This window comes from Pyrgilauda ruficollis, unplaced genomic scaffold, assembly GCF_017590135.1.
Source record: "Pyrgilauda ruficollis isolate IOZ18807 unplaced genomic scaffold, ASM1759013v1 scaffold2, whole genome shotgun sequence".
NCBI lineage: Eukaryota > Metazoa > Chordata > Aves > Passeriformes > Passeridae > Pyrgilauda > Pyrgilauda ruficollis.
The window spans coordinates 27935823-27950096 of NW_024519206.1; the positions used below are offsets into that span (position 1 = coordinate 27935823).

Below are 14274 nucleotides of genomic sequence, written 5' to 3' on the forward strand. Positions count from 1 at the left end.
CTACTGAAACCAGATCATATTTATTGTATAATTAAATACTGGTTTATTTATCAAAATGGGTATTTATTAAATAGCTTGCTATTTAACCTTCCTATCCCATAGACTTTTTTTTCTTTTGCGATTATTGAACTTTGAATCCAACTTAATTTGATCCTTTAGAGCATCTTTTTCATACATTTAATGAAACACATCACGTGCTCATGAGGCACACAGGAAAAATACAAAAATTACAAAATACAAAGTGGGAAGCCTTAGCCACATATGTAATTTAGGCATTATCAGCATATAGTGATGTCTGCACCATTAGATCCATGCCTGGAAATCACCTATTGCCAGGTTCTGAGCTGCAAACATAAAGAACCAAGGAAAATATTTCTCCTTTTTTCTCTCCCTCCCTCCCTCCCTCCCTCCCTCCCTCCTTCTCCTACACCCACACGAGCACACCCACCCACACGTGTGGGTGTGTGTGCATGCATGCACGTACACACAAAAAGCTTCTGTTTCAATTCCCTTCTGCCAGCCTCTTTGTACAATTACAAACTGCAGATGTTCCAAACTTCAGGGCAGGGCTCAGTTTTGTTTGCAAATGAAATATATGATTAATACATTAAAAAAAAATTTGCTCATCTCCTTAATAGGAATATTGAACCCTTGAACTGGCCTAGGAATACAGAGTTATTAAAAATTTCCTTCTACTTATGAAGTTAAAATGATCAATTCTTTGAGGACACACAGTGTTGATTTTTCTCCTTTTTTTTTTTTAACCAAAAGAGGGATAAAAGGTCTTTTTTTTTCCTAAATAAATATTTTAATATCAAAAAATATCCTGGCTACTTCCACTGCTAAAAGAGCATGTTTTGGTGTCCATTTAAATTTAATGTAACAACATATTTATATTTTCATGGGTTTTTTTAGCTAATAATAATCCACTACTATTTTTGTAGTGGGTAATAAAAATCAATGGTTGCAATGTTAGTAGCCTGGCATTTGTGGGCACACCAATTACAGTTCCTTACATTATTTAACTCAAACCCATTTGCAAGAGCTGGCCAGTTCCAGGGGCTGACAGTAATTCATAGACTTTTAAGACCATATTTTGGTACACAAATTATGTTATTGCCCAACCCCCATCACCATTAGGGGGTTTGCCTTAACAGTTGTTCCATTGTTAGCTCCTGATGACTGGACTTACTGCAAGGATGGAAGTGTAGTGAACTTCAGGTGTTTTGGATGGCATTTGTCATGTAGTATGAACATGGTTTGAATGTTGTGTATCCATTTTCCTGAGACAAACTGAAGGGTGCTTTGAAAGGGAGAAGAACAAGGTGATGCTTCCAAAGTGACCCTTAACTATTGTAAAACTGATGGCAGATAGGTCTGCTGATATAAGTGCTTGGGTGTTTGACACACATCCAACACCCACACATCCCACCAGAAGAGATGAGTGTCACCATGAGACTCAGAAGCTGAAATGTTGGAGGAAAGATGCAAAAAAGATGCAGGAGAAGAGATTGGGAGGAACCTGATAAACATATTTTCTGAAAAGATGGAGGTGGAGGAATTGAGAAAACAGAAATTAGGCTTCCCTAGCCTAAGAGGAAAAGACCTTGATAATTTTCCTTCTAGCCTCTTCTCCATGCTTCAATTCTCCAGACTCTCACAGTAGCTTAGAAACATCTGCATCTGCATGAGCTTTTCTAATCTACTCTCTATTATGCTAATTCTTCCAATGATCTTTACATATCACTCAGAAGCCTGATGCTCCCAAATGCCATTTCTGTGCTTCTCAAGTACCTGTGCATGATGTGTGGAAAAAGGGAAGATGGGGACTGTGGAAGGTTATTTTCTCCCCAGGTAGAAATGGGCAGCTTTGACAGGAAAAACTTACAGCTTCTTCAGCATTTCCCATTTTCCTATTCTTTATTGTCTTACCAAAAATTATAATGACCTTAGTAATGACATGCTTGGCTTGTGCATGGAGGGAAGGCATTTCAAATATTGATATCAACAGCCTTGCTTTCAAATCTTTCTACTCAGTTCTGCAGAGTTAGGAAACACAACAGCTTTATCCTAACTGCTACAGAGCATTTGAGCAATGTCATTTTCCCCAAGTGGAATTAGGAAAACACAGCACTTTAGAGTCTGCATAAAACTCTACTTAAAATACTACTGGCTTAGTGCAAAGCACTGTCACAGGTTCTTGCATAAGCTTTGCAAACTGCAAATCATCCAGGCCAAAACTTACTTATATTTCCTGACTGTACCATGGCTGGTTACCGTGAGAGTCTGCCATAAGAACCCTCTGCTTCAGCAGAACCCTGTACTCCCTTTGGCTCAGCTGTTCCTTTCACCAGGACCTTTAATTCCAGGCACTGAAGTGAAGAACTTTCTCAGTTGCCTTTGCTCAACACAGCACTTGGTCACACCCCCAGCAGCCAAGAACCTGTGGGGTGGATCAGAGCAACAGGTTGATCCACTTAAATGTACAATAAATAGATTTTAGTTGAACTGGTTGGTGATGTAAAATGCTGGGGTTTAGGCAGGCTGTGTTTAAGAGGTTTTCTGTTTAAATGATTAGAAATAGACTGGTGACCCACTCCCAGGAGGTACAAAAAATGTCAAGTCAGTTTAGCCAGCTCGTAAGTTTTTGGAGGTTTAGTGTTTGACCAGCCAGCTTTTGAAAACCAGCCATGGCTCTGTGACACACCACCCTGTGTCAGACACAGCACTAGAGGGCAGAGCAAATTCCTGATGAGAAATTAGGGTGCCTTAAGGTCCAGGGAACATTCCTTAGAATGCAGTTAAAGGAACTCCTTGGAAATAGCTGGAGAGGGAAGCTGAGATGCAAAAGTCAAAATATTAGGTGACTGGTAAAATAAATGACAAATTAATTGCTATGCTGGAAGCATGACAAACCCTACAACCATGGCCTTGTATATTCTCCACTGCTGGTTGGGAGCGTTTGCAGCTCTGAGGGACTCCTCCTTCTTCTATATTTGCAGGGATCTGTTTGCAAATGGAAGGACTGGATGTGTCCCTTTGAAAACCAAAGCAGAGGTGCTGGAGCACAATTCTGCAAGGGGAAGGAAACTCTATGCAATGAGCTGTGTGCCAGGGAAGTGGCAACTTTGCTGGGGCCAAAGCTGACCCTGTAGTATTCCTGGGTCTCCATGCAGTGCAGCTCACAGGTGGTTGGAGGAAGTTAAAGCAGGAGTGGATGGAGATGGTGTGAGGTTTTGTGATAAATACTGAAGGTCAGCTCTCGTGTGTTCATCCCTGTTGACCCTGTGTGTGCAGGGGATGTAGCACAGCACCTGCTGATGCAGGTACAGGTGCTGGTGTGGGCAGCCTGCTTTGGAGGGGACTCACAGCACCAGTGAGAGGTCAGGAAGGGACTGTCTTTTACCTGGTTGGTGCCCTGGGACTGTGAGAAGATGAGCCACATTCCATACTTGCTCATGCCACGCCATATATCCACAGTGTGAGGCATTCAGCAACTATAGACTGGGTAGATGCAGGGAGCCTTGGATTTAATCACTCTCTCTCATCTAACCGCAGGTCATGGCTAGTGAAGGTTGGAGAGTGTGAGAATAACTGGATAAAATAGTGAAGTGGGAGTGTTTTGTCTGCAGGCATAGAAATCTAGGCAAGGTATTAGGTTCTTGTCCACCTAGACTTTTACAGATGCCTACAGAGAACAAAGATAAACCATTTGGGTAAAATTACATCATTTTCTACACTGCTACGTAACTTTCACTCTTTAAACTGATGCAAGGCCTTAAAAAAAGAAGAAAGTAAAAGTTACCACACTCCCCCAGCCAAATAACACCAACCAAGAGCAGCCAAAAGAGTTTGGCTTACCTTTGTTTGGCTTACCTTTGTTTGTCAGAAAAAGCAATTGAATTAATTTTGCAGCTGCTATTTTATGACCAGATACCATAATTCTTTTCTTGAGACTGCTCAGTCTCCAAGAAATGAAGTGTGATTTTTACAGTTTATATGGCAATGATTTATATGAGGGTCATGGCCTGTCACATGACAACACCTGACCCCACATAGCATGATGTAAGTGTAAGAATCACACTCTTTCTTAGGGTCAGCAGCTCCATGACACAGATCCCTGTGTTCAACCCACCACCCACAAAGTGGGGGAAATATGTCTTTTCCTTTTTTAAAAAAATTTCTCCTTTTTTGTCGGCTCCCTGAATTACTTTCAGGTAGTTCTGCACATTTCTACTTTTTCCTTTAATTAGGTGCAAACACTCTGTATAAATAAAATAAAAAGTTCTCTGCAGCTAGTAGACTGTTGCAGACTGCCAGACACTGAAAAATGTTTGTCTGTGTTGCCATTGCCTAATAATTCACATTTTATAAACAAAGAAATCTTTCTCTCCCACTTTTTTCTCTCACATTTCCAGTTAGCTTTTGGGGGTTAGAAGCTTGGATCCAGCTGCAGAATAAGTTTGGATCCCAGTATACAGTAGGTGTACTATCCATGGAAACAATAGATGTACAGTACTACCAAGGTTCCCTGCCTGCCTTTCAGTCACACAGACTCCATATCCTTTAGGAGATGTCATTGCAGTGCTTGTGTGTAAATGCTGTATAATCTGTTAGGTATTTTAGATCCCTTTACGTGGTCCTTGGGAAGCCAAGTCATAATTCTTTCCGTCCTTTTTCTAGCAGGGGCACAAGGCATAGGCTTCCCCCATTACAATTACATGATACTATGGAAGTATCTATAAAGAACTCATGTTGATTCAATAAGAGTATATCAGAACAGTAGGTAAAGTTGGTTATCTCTGTTTATATGTGAAGAGAGAGAGTCTGGAGAGGCTCTGCAGGCTTAGGAGTTGATGTGCTACTAAACTGCAGAACTGAAACACTCTTGGTTTCCACAGTCCCCCATTATCTACAGAGAGCCATTGTCAACATGTCTGGCCCATAGGAAACCAGTTATTTGGTTGCATTTGTACATGGATCAACTGGTATATGAAAGTTGGGAAATGGGAACTCATACCTGGGCATGGTATCACTGCAAATAGCTATAGAGTTATCCTATAGTGCCATAATTCTGTGTAGATGCTGCAGCTGAGTGTAGGGCGCTGAGAAAACTATATGCCTCAGTTATTTGTGCACTTAGCTCCTTTCAACTTCAGCTCAAGACAAGACTTCAGAACTTCCAGACTGTATTACAAATTCTAGTAACCATGCTGGTTAGAGCAATTTAGTTGTCACCTTGCTCTCCTTCTGGATCTCTTTCTTAAAAAGAAAGTAGTGAAAATTTAGGATGATAAGTAAACCTGAAACATATATCCCATTTAAATTCAGTTCTTCAAGCTAAATTGTGCAGACTGTCAACATCTATTGAAGCTATTGCATTATGCAGAGAATCAAGTGAAACAGAATTGCATGCTTTAGTGATGGAAGAGAGAGGTATCTTTTTCTGAACATAAACTTTATTTCTATTGTGCTTTACTCTGATATGAAAAGTGACCATTTCTGTGACTTTCCAGCATTCTTTCTTCAAAGATCAGTTTGTTGGCCAGCTGCAGCACTTTAACACATCTCCCCACATCTCCCCAGCTTGGCTTGAGATAGCAAATGTTTCGAAGTGTCAATGTGTTCAAGACTTTAGGACCCTAGTCCTTATCTTGAAGAGGCTCAAGATCAGTGTTAGGATCTGCAGAATTGGAGCAATGTTTACAGTATATAAATTCTCAGTGTCAGAAAGTAAATATTCCTAGTAGTGGATATGAAGAGACCAAATACAATAATATCTACTGTAAATAAATATGTTGCTGTTTGCAAATGTGTCTTTATTCACTTTAATTTTTTTTAGATGTTTTATTTAGTCCTAACAATACACTCTAACTTGTATGACATATTCCAGATGTAAATGTGCACAGATGCTGTTCAGGTTGTAGATGTCCAAACCTTTATTGTGTGCTGCACAGCACACAAGTGTCTTTTGTGTGTGCATTCATATGTGTGCGTACATGCTTTATAGCCCAGTGCCTTCCCCATGTCTTACTCACTGCATAAAAGTTTGCACACAATGAAACACTGTTTTATAAAATATCCCCACTGGCACCTTCGCTGCTGCCAAGGCAGGCACGATCTATCAGTGGTGTAAAGCTGCAGGCACAATTAATCTTTTGTAATCTGTCATAATACATTGTATTTGATACACTGAACAGTCTGACTGATGTGTTACTATGGTGCCATGAATGCCAAAGGTTCTGAGCAAAAGGTTATATCTGCTTTTAAGCATCTTAACTTCCAGATCTCATTCTGAGATTTTGGTTCCAAGAAGGATTTGATTCTAAAAGCAGGATTTTTTTTCCTCGATTAATGTTGATTTCAATGCAAAACCATGCATATCTTCTAAGTATAAAACCTACTCTGCTGAGCTCTATAAAAATCTTCCAAAATACACTAAGGCCAGGAATTTTTGCTGGAATATAAGACTGGAAGGACAACTCTTTGGCAGTGAAATACTTACCTTCCAGGAATTCATAACTGGTAAATATCCTTACCTTTCCACACTTACAAACTTCCTTTACAATTGAGATGGGGTGGCGGGAAGAAACCAGGTCATTCTACAAATTGTTCATGCCTTCAAAAAGGAGCAGATCTTGTGGTCTTGTGGTAATTCTTTAAAATCAGTAAGATGTTCTACTCAAGAATACAAGCTGAGATTTTCCAAGACAGAAGCCAGAGTGGCAACATGCCTTTACTTATATCAACACAAGGAAATGAGCCAATTATAGAAAAACTAACCCAACAGACCTTAGGAATTTTAGATGGAAATCCGGAAGATACTGCCGTTTCCTCCACCTGCTTTGGCCAAACTCATGAAGGCAGCAAAGAGCCAACAAAGTCATCATCCCTATGACAAGTGTCAGGGAAACCTGGAGCTATTGCTGTGGTCATGGTAGGTCTCTGCTAATGTCTGTGAGTCTTGCTGTAATTACTTACTCAGTTTCATGGAATATCTTTGCTGCCTCTCTAAAGGTGTCCACCACTTTTTAAAATAGGGACAGAGCAATTGGTCTATCAGAGGGTTAAAACTGCCATTAGCTATGTTGCTGGTAAAAGAAACATAAATTCAACGCATGTTACAGTTTTCTGTTTCCCTTTCTGTTATGTTGTATGTTCATTCCTGTAACACAGAGCATGGAGTTTCTGTTGAAATGAAATGCTCTTTTGTAGTTGTGTTATGCCAACCATCCTATGTTAAGGATGAAGTGAAAAAGAAACTTCCCATCCTTCTAATTTTGCAGGGGAACTTTACAAGTTAGGCTGGCAAGGCAATGCGAAAAAAAAACCCAAACCCTGTTACCTTTCCTATTCTCTGAGTAAACAGAAAATTCAAAGCTACCTAAAACCTATCTCCAAGTTTTCAGCATCTAGATTCATATGCCAGTTATGGGTATACAGGAGAGGAAGAAGGCTACAATTATTTTAAAGTCAACAGGATCAGAGCATCATCTTCCCAAATTCATCAAATGTAGGTGTTTTAAAAACTTCTACTGCTATGGCGTTATTTGCTTCCTTGAATTTCTTATACAGGAGTTCCTGACCTTGAGTCATTTTTGTGAGACTGAAACCAACCTTGTGCAAGTTCATCATTCTCAGACCATGCCTGTAGCTGCCTACCAGCACCTTGCCTTGTAGGACACCAGGGCTTCTGGCAGTGAGAAGGGTCAGCTCCTTATTTCTGCTTCCGGTAGCTCATAGTTTCTTGCCAGACTGAACATTTCTGCCCAGCTTCAAATTTCTAAGGGAAAAAATTTTAAGAAGCTGAAATAAAAGCAAAATAGGATGGGAATATGAAAACAACATTTCTGAGCCCTGCTGAGTTCCAACAGCAACACAAAACTATTCCGTTTATATATTTAGCTAAATAAATCCTGGCATCACCACTAGTATGTTTCCTCTTATTGCGGGGGTTTCTTTTGACTTGTGTTGGGACAAATACAAGACGAATGAGAATGAGGGACAGATGTCAGTTCTGTAAGTGCCAGTGGGAACTGGAAACTCCCTTCATCAGCTGCTTTCAGAGTGTTCAAACCTGACCAAGACCATTTAGCTGGAGCAGGAATGCTGACAGAGACCAGCTGATGGACCCCAGCTTCAACCTGCAGTTCCTCTTGGCCATCCCAAAACTGGAATCTGAAATAGGAGGGTTAATCCATCCCAGTGCTTCTCTTCAGGGAGGCTTGGTCGCCAGGGTCCCATGCCTTTGCCACTTCTCCTCAGCCCTCCTGAGTAGCATCACCCTCACTGCTGCAGCCACTGACCTCAGTTCAGCAAGGCGCTGCTGGCTGATTTTGTGTTGAGGAGAGGAAAGCACTCCTCACGCCTGCACCATCCCTCTGGAGATGCACAGCTGAGCCCACGAACTCACCGTGTACCAGCATCAGCCATGGAGCCGCCCGTCTCCTCTCAGACAGGGATTGCTGCTGCCCGTGGCTTGTCCTTTCCCCGCTTCTCTCTCCCTCCCAGCTTTTGCATTTCCTCCGCCGTGATCCATTAGGTATTTACCGGCAGGGCAATGTGACTTTTCACACCGGTTCTCTGTGTGCGCTGCCCTGCAGACTGGGCTGGATAAAGCTCTCCCCAACCCCAGCTGCTGGACATCTCCCCCCCACCTTCCCCTCCCCTTCACACTGGCCAAGCCAAGGATTCCTCTCTCCCTCCCTCTTTCTTTTTCCACCCCTCCCGCCTTCAGTGCAAACCCAAGACGCAGGATCCTGCCGAGGGAAAGTGCTCCTTGAAATCATCACGGCAGACCCCGCTACGAAAGTGCAGAGGAGGAGAGAGAAAAAGCCTCGGCAGTCAACCTCCTGCAGCTGAGGGCTTTGGAAGCAGGGCAATGGCTCCAGGCTCTCAGAGATTCTCTCTCACCTTTCTCCAGGGCGTGGGATCTGTCTTTTTCTTACTTCAGATCATCTCTGTTCAGGCTGATGGTGAGTGTCCCATTCAGTTTGGGCTGGGTTGCTATGGCTGGAATGAGGGCTGTATGTTGAAATGTGTTATTGGAAAAGGGAAAAAAAAAAAAACCCAAAACCACTTTTTTTTTTTTTTTTTTTTTTTTTTTTAAATAAGAGTCTTAAATACACACCCCAGTTTGCATTAGTAAACCTCTGATTCAGAGCTTTTTGAGACTTTACAAATATCCTGAGGTTAAGCAGAGAAAGGAAATAAGATCCCAGAAGGCTCAGATTATTTTATTACAACAGAATGACAGGATAGTGAACTTTTCCAGAGGAAATAAGAATAATGAAACAAAGCCAGAACACGACTAAGAAGACTCAGCTATATTTTAGGAGACCTCTCCTTCTAATCTTTTCTCCAAAGAACTTTCCCATCTCCCCACTTCAGATGTGCCACTTTATACGGGTAGGTACTTGAGGAAGGAAATCCAAGAAGTGAAAGACTTTGATAACCTCTTCTGTTCAGTGCCACACACGCTGAAAATGACTGCTCACCTTTCTGCACATGAGCTTCATCTGCACTTCACTGCTGAGGGATGTGATCAGGACATGGATTTGGCTGAAGCACCAGCTACCAGTTACTCTGAAATGGGATTTTTTACTCACTGATGGTGATCCTGAAAAGCTGCTTGACAGTTTCCAGTAGCCTAACACCCTTTTAATGATTCAGCTTGTGATAATGATGACCAACTTGTCTAAACCAAATCACTTACTTTTGAAACAACTGTATGTTTTCCTGGGAGAGCAATGCTGAATGGTCACGTCTTTCCACTTTCACAGCTGCGATAGATTTATGCCCAATCTCAGGATTTTTTAATTCCAGCACCCTAATCCTTTACCATTGATGTTTGCTGCATTATTCCAGAGAACAGAATTCAAACATTATAGGCAATAAAAATCTCTTCTTTTTTGTTCTCACAGTATTTTTCTTGTTTAACTTAAATTTCTTTCAGTTGATGACAAAATAAGGCAAAGGAAGGGGAGAAAATTAATCTTGCCTGTATGTTTCCACAGCTTTGAGTAGAATGTATAAATGTATACCACTTATACAACAGAACCCTTTTCTTGTAAAGTTTAAGGAGAGTTACATTTCATTAAGCATAAAGGAAAAGAAATATGTCAGACAACTGCACTACATTGCAGTAGGCAAAACTGTGATTCTGTTTTTAGGATGTAATCTTTCCTTAGCAAAATGCCTTTGAAATGAGAAGGGAGGGGGGGAGAAGCATATCCATGAAAAAGGACTCTTTGCAGAACTTAAGGACACAGGGCAGGAATAATAATTTTCCTTGCTAAGAATGCTTCACTTGAAGATCCCCTTGTTTTTTTCAGGGGCACATTCCAATTTTTATTATTTTCATAAAATTAACAAAACTAACTTTTTGATTCCTAAACAGGCATCTTCTAAAAGAGAAAGGGTAAAATTGTTGGAGATCATTTTAAGGCAGAGGTCATGACAGATTTTAATTGTCGTTCAACAGTTCGTCAAATTTACTTCACATGAGGTAAAACATTTATAGAATGAAAGGACAGAATATCTGAAGTACTTTACAGTTGTCAAGAATTATTATAATAATGTGGTTTGCAATTTCATTTAAATTCTAGGTAGCATTGTGAAAGATGTGTAAGTCTGCTATTAACTTGATTTTCAGTGGGTTCTCCTAATATTAATATTTGAGCACACAACTGTAACGCTGTCCTACAAGCCATCTGGGTTTAAAACACAAAAAACACTGTATGTCAGCTTTAAAATTTACTGCTATGTATTTAAGAAGATCTGAGAGTATGAAACAGGATTAATGCTTTCTTTTATAGCAAATTCTTGTCTGATCCAGTCAGAAACCACCTTCTCATTTTTTAAGGTGTGGGTCAAAATGTAACGGTGCTAGTTTCTAGTACATGTAAATGTCACTTAGGTGCCAAAGGACCATTTGTAGTGACACATACGTGTTTGTGTATCTGTCATTTTTAACTGACTGTCTTGCAGACTGCTAAAGGGATTTCAAATATGTCTTGTAAAAAACCTGTGAAATTCAGACTGGCCCCTGTTACAGTCAAACCTCTGAAACTGGTTGCAATGTATTTCCCTAAGGAAGACTTTCACTTTATTATCTCACACAAAAATAATGACAGAGAGTAGGCAATAAAACTCATGGCCGTTGAGGTCTGGTGAAGGCGTAAAACTTTGGAGCTTAATTGATCTCTTTTGACCATTATTTACCATGGCACATATTGCTGTAGCACAAAATAGGCTGCAGAAATATCCAGGCAAATGCAGAAATAAAATATAGCTCATTTCGCTTTGCAGCTTTTTTTTCCAATTGAAATCTGCTTGCTCAAAGCTGTTCAGGTCCAGGTCAGACGGACAGAAGACTCCCCAAGGGCTTGTTCATGCTCTGAGGTACCATGGTGTGCCACTGCCAGTGTAGTTACTGGAGAATAATATGTGTTATTGTGGCAGTTCTCAATTGTATCAGTGTAAATTCAGGGGTTTAATTTGGGGTTTAAATTGTTTTCCATTTGCACTGGAATAGGAGAACAAGGATGTGACCTCCTGAATCCTGCACAGGAGTTGCTGCCACTATTTTTTGCCTCCCTCTTTTGTTTTTCCAAGGCTTCTAAAATATCCACACATATGAACTGTAGTTTTCTGTAGAGTACTTGCTCTGAGACAGAGCACGTCAAGAGAGGGTGATGGCGATGCATCTACCGTACTGAGACACCCCTGAAATGAAAAATGTGCTAATTTCAAAGCATTACTAATTGTGCCAAATTGGAGCTGGCCTGTTGGCTAAATTTGGATCACATGAAGCCCTGTTGGTCAAGCCAGTCATCAGCAGTGCCCATGTGTAGTTCCTGCAGAGGTTGCAGGTGAAAGGATCCAGAGTCCATGAAGCTGGGCACAGATAGGATCTGAGAGACATGCCTCTAACTAGAAACTGATGACATCCAAAGTAAGGAAACCCCCCTCCTAAAGAAATTCATTTGGCTTGTTTTGCATCTTTTTTTTTTCTTTTTTTTTCTTTTTTTTTTTTAAGTTAAGCTAAAAAATGTATGTTCTTTTCTGCTCTCTCTCGACGCTCACATTTCTGTAGCAGGTGTCTACGCATTTCATTCTCCTGGTTGCAAAATAACACACATTCATGTGTGAACAATTCCAACTATTTGATCCTAAAGTGTCCAGTAAAATCAAAATTTAGGCTCAAGCTGAGTTTAGCCAGGGGGGAACTCAAAGATGACATTTTGATTTTACTATTTTTCTGATGATACAATATTTTTATTAATTGAATAAGACATCATTCACTGTTGTTTCTCACAGAAATAGACTACACATTTGTGAACATTAAGTAGAACAGGTAATTAGCCAAATCTCTGTCTGCAGTTGTAGAGTTACTGGATCTTCCACCTTTATACTCACAATCAAGATACATTGTTACACACATCCATAGAAATGAAAATTAAATTTCGCTCGAAATATGGAAGAGACCTTTCTTTCCTCTGCTCTGTTTTACCTCAATTTGAATTTTTTAATATTCAAGTAAAAATGTATTGGACTCCACATTTGCACATCTTTCACCAAATTTGTTTTGTTGAAACTGATTAAGTTTTATTCTTTGAAATAGGAAGTGTCATGTCGTGAGGTCAGCATAGTGGGCATGCTTTTTAAAGTGCTTTCATTTTATATTATTTTTGAGAGACGTTCTTACCTTAAGGTATATTTGACTATTCAGTTTTATGTTCCTTCTTCAAGCATGATGCAAATCCTGATGAAGACATGGAGAAATTTGAACTCATTTCAGTGGGCTTTGAACTGTGCCTATGCACCTCAGAAGAACTTCTTTTTGTATCTGTTACTGTAAAAGAATACATCAGCCAAACTCTTTTCTTGATAACCAATAGAATTCTGTTAAACCCATTGATTTTCTGTAAAATATGAAGAAACAGCTTTTGGACTGGTTTTATTTTTGAATAACATCTTTTTTGCACTTCCATATATCTGATTGTACATGTCTCTTAAGTCTTGAAAGCATTATGAGGATCAGTTGTTAGAAGCTGAATTTAGCAATATTTGGAGCTGGAAATAAGGTGGAGTGAGAGTAATGAACCATTGGAACAGTTTACTATAAAGTGTGCTGTAAATTCTCCATTACTTGGAGGCATTGAATCATGACTGGATGCATGTTGAAAAGACATGCTCTAGTTCAACCATGAAATTTTGGACTTGGTGGAATTACAAGGGGAAATCTACAGTCTAGTAAGGCAGGAATTGAATAAAGTGATAAAAATGATTCCTAGAAGCCCTGAGATCTACATCTCTGTGGATATGTTTTCAATTAGAATACAGTGGGCTACTCTTAAGTAAAAATTATATTAATGTATTGCAAAAAAAAATAACTAAAACATTCTCAATAAATCAAAATATAATCAATATTTTGTAATAATAGTGATCAGATAATGGCAGAGGGTAGCAATCTAATATATGCTATATAGTTATCAAAAAGGAAATCTCTTTTGTTTCAAGCTAGAATTTTTCATGTGAACTATGAATCCCACTGACAAATAGAGGTTGGAAGAATGATGTCTTATTATTTATGCCTCATCGTTGAAGTTAAAAGCTTTATCACTTGTTTCAAATGGGAATCTAAAAGAATCTTACTGTGACAAAGATCTTTTTCATTCTGGACCTGCTAAACTCAACATGTTCAGTAAGCGTCCTGAGAAATACTACTTTGCATGGATTTTTAGCTTGACCTTTGAATCAAAGGGACTTGATTTCTTTAGAAAAGCTTCAGCAAATTGTGTAGAGTTTTGGTAACAAATTTCCACACACCTGTGGAGGTGGAAGCATTATGGGAAACAAATGTTACAGGGCAGAAAGGAAGTGACAGAGTTGTGAGGGAGCAGAGACATGGTGGCTGCTCAAAGGTACCACAACCAAAGGCATTCTACATTCTTCATGTAGACATAATCCTTCATCCTGTGTCTTATGGAAACACAGAACAGTCTCACATTTAAAACAGAATGACAATACATCTCTTAATACTCTCTCAGAGATAAGAGTGATTTCAACCACCCCAATATAAAAAAAATGACTGCTGTGTCATCAAGTATAAGAGACATTCCTTTTTTAAGAAACATCTCATTACAGATAAGTAATAGTAGGACAGATAAAAATGTCACAAATAATTAGTCGGGATTCCCTTAGACTGAAAATGATACCACTTTTGAGACTCAAAGTGAGAAAAATTCAATATATCCATATCTTGAGTAT

The 14274-nt window shown here is 39.6% G+C and overlaps 1 protein-coding gene across 1 annotated transcript in view; it reads left to right on the plus strand.

The window, feature by feature from the left end:
- The first annotated feature begins 8881 nt into the window (after positions 1-8881).
- Positions 8882-14274, plus strand: part of SUSD5 (sushi domain containing 5) — a 38400-nt gene continuing 33007 nt past the window's right edge. The window contains exon 1 of the mRNA XM_041466789.1: positions 8882-8975. Within this exon, the coding sequence (XP_041322723.1) occupies positions 8882-8975 (94 nt within the window). The remainder of the gene's footprint in view (positions 8976-14274) is intronic.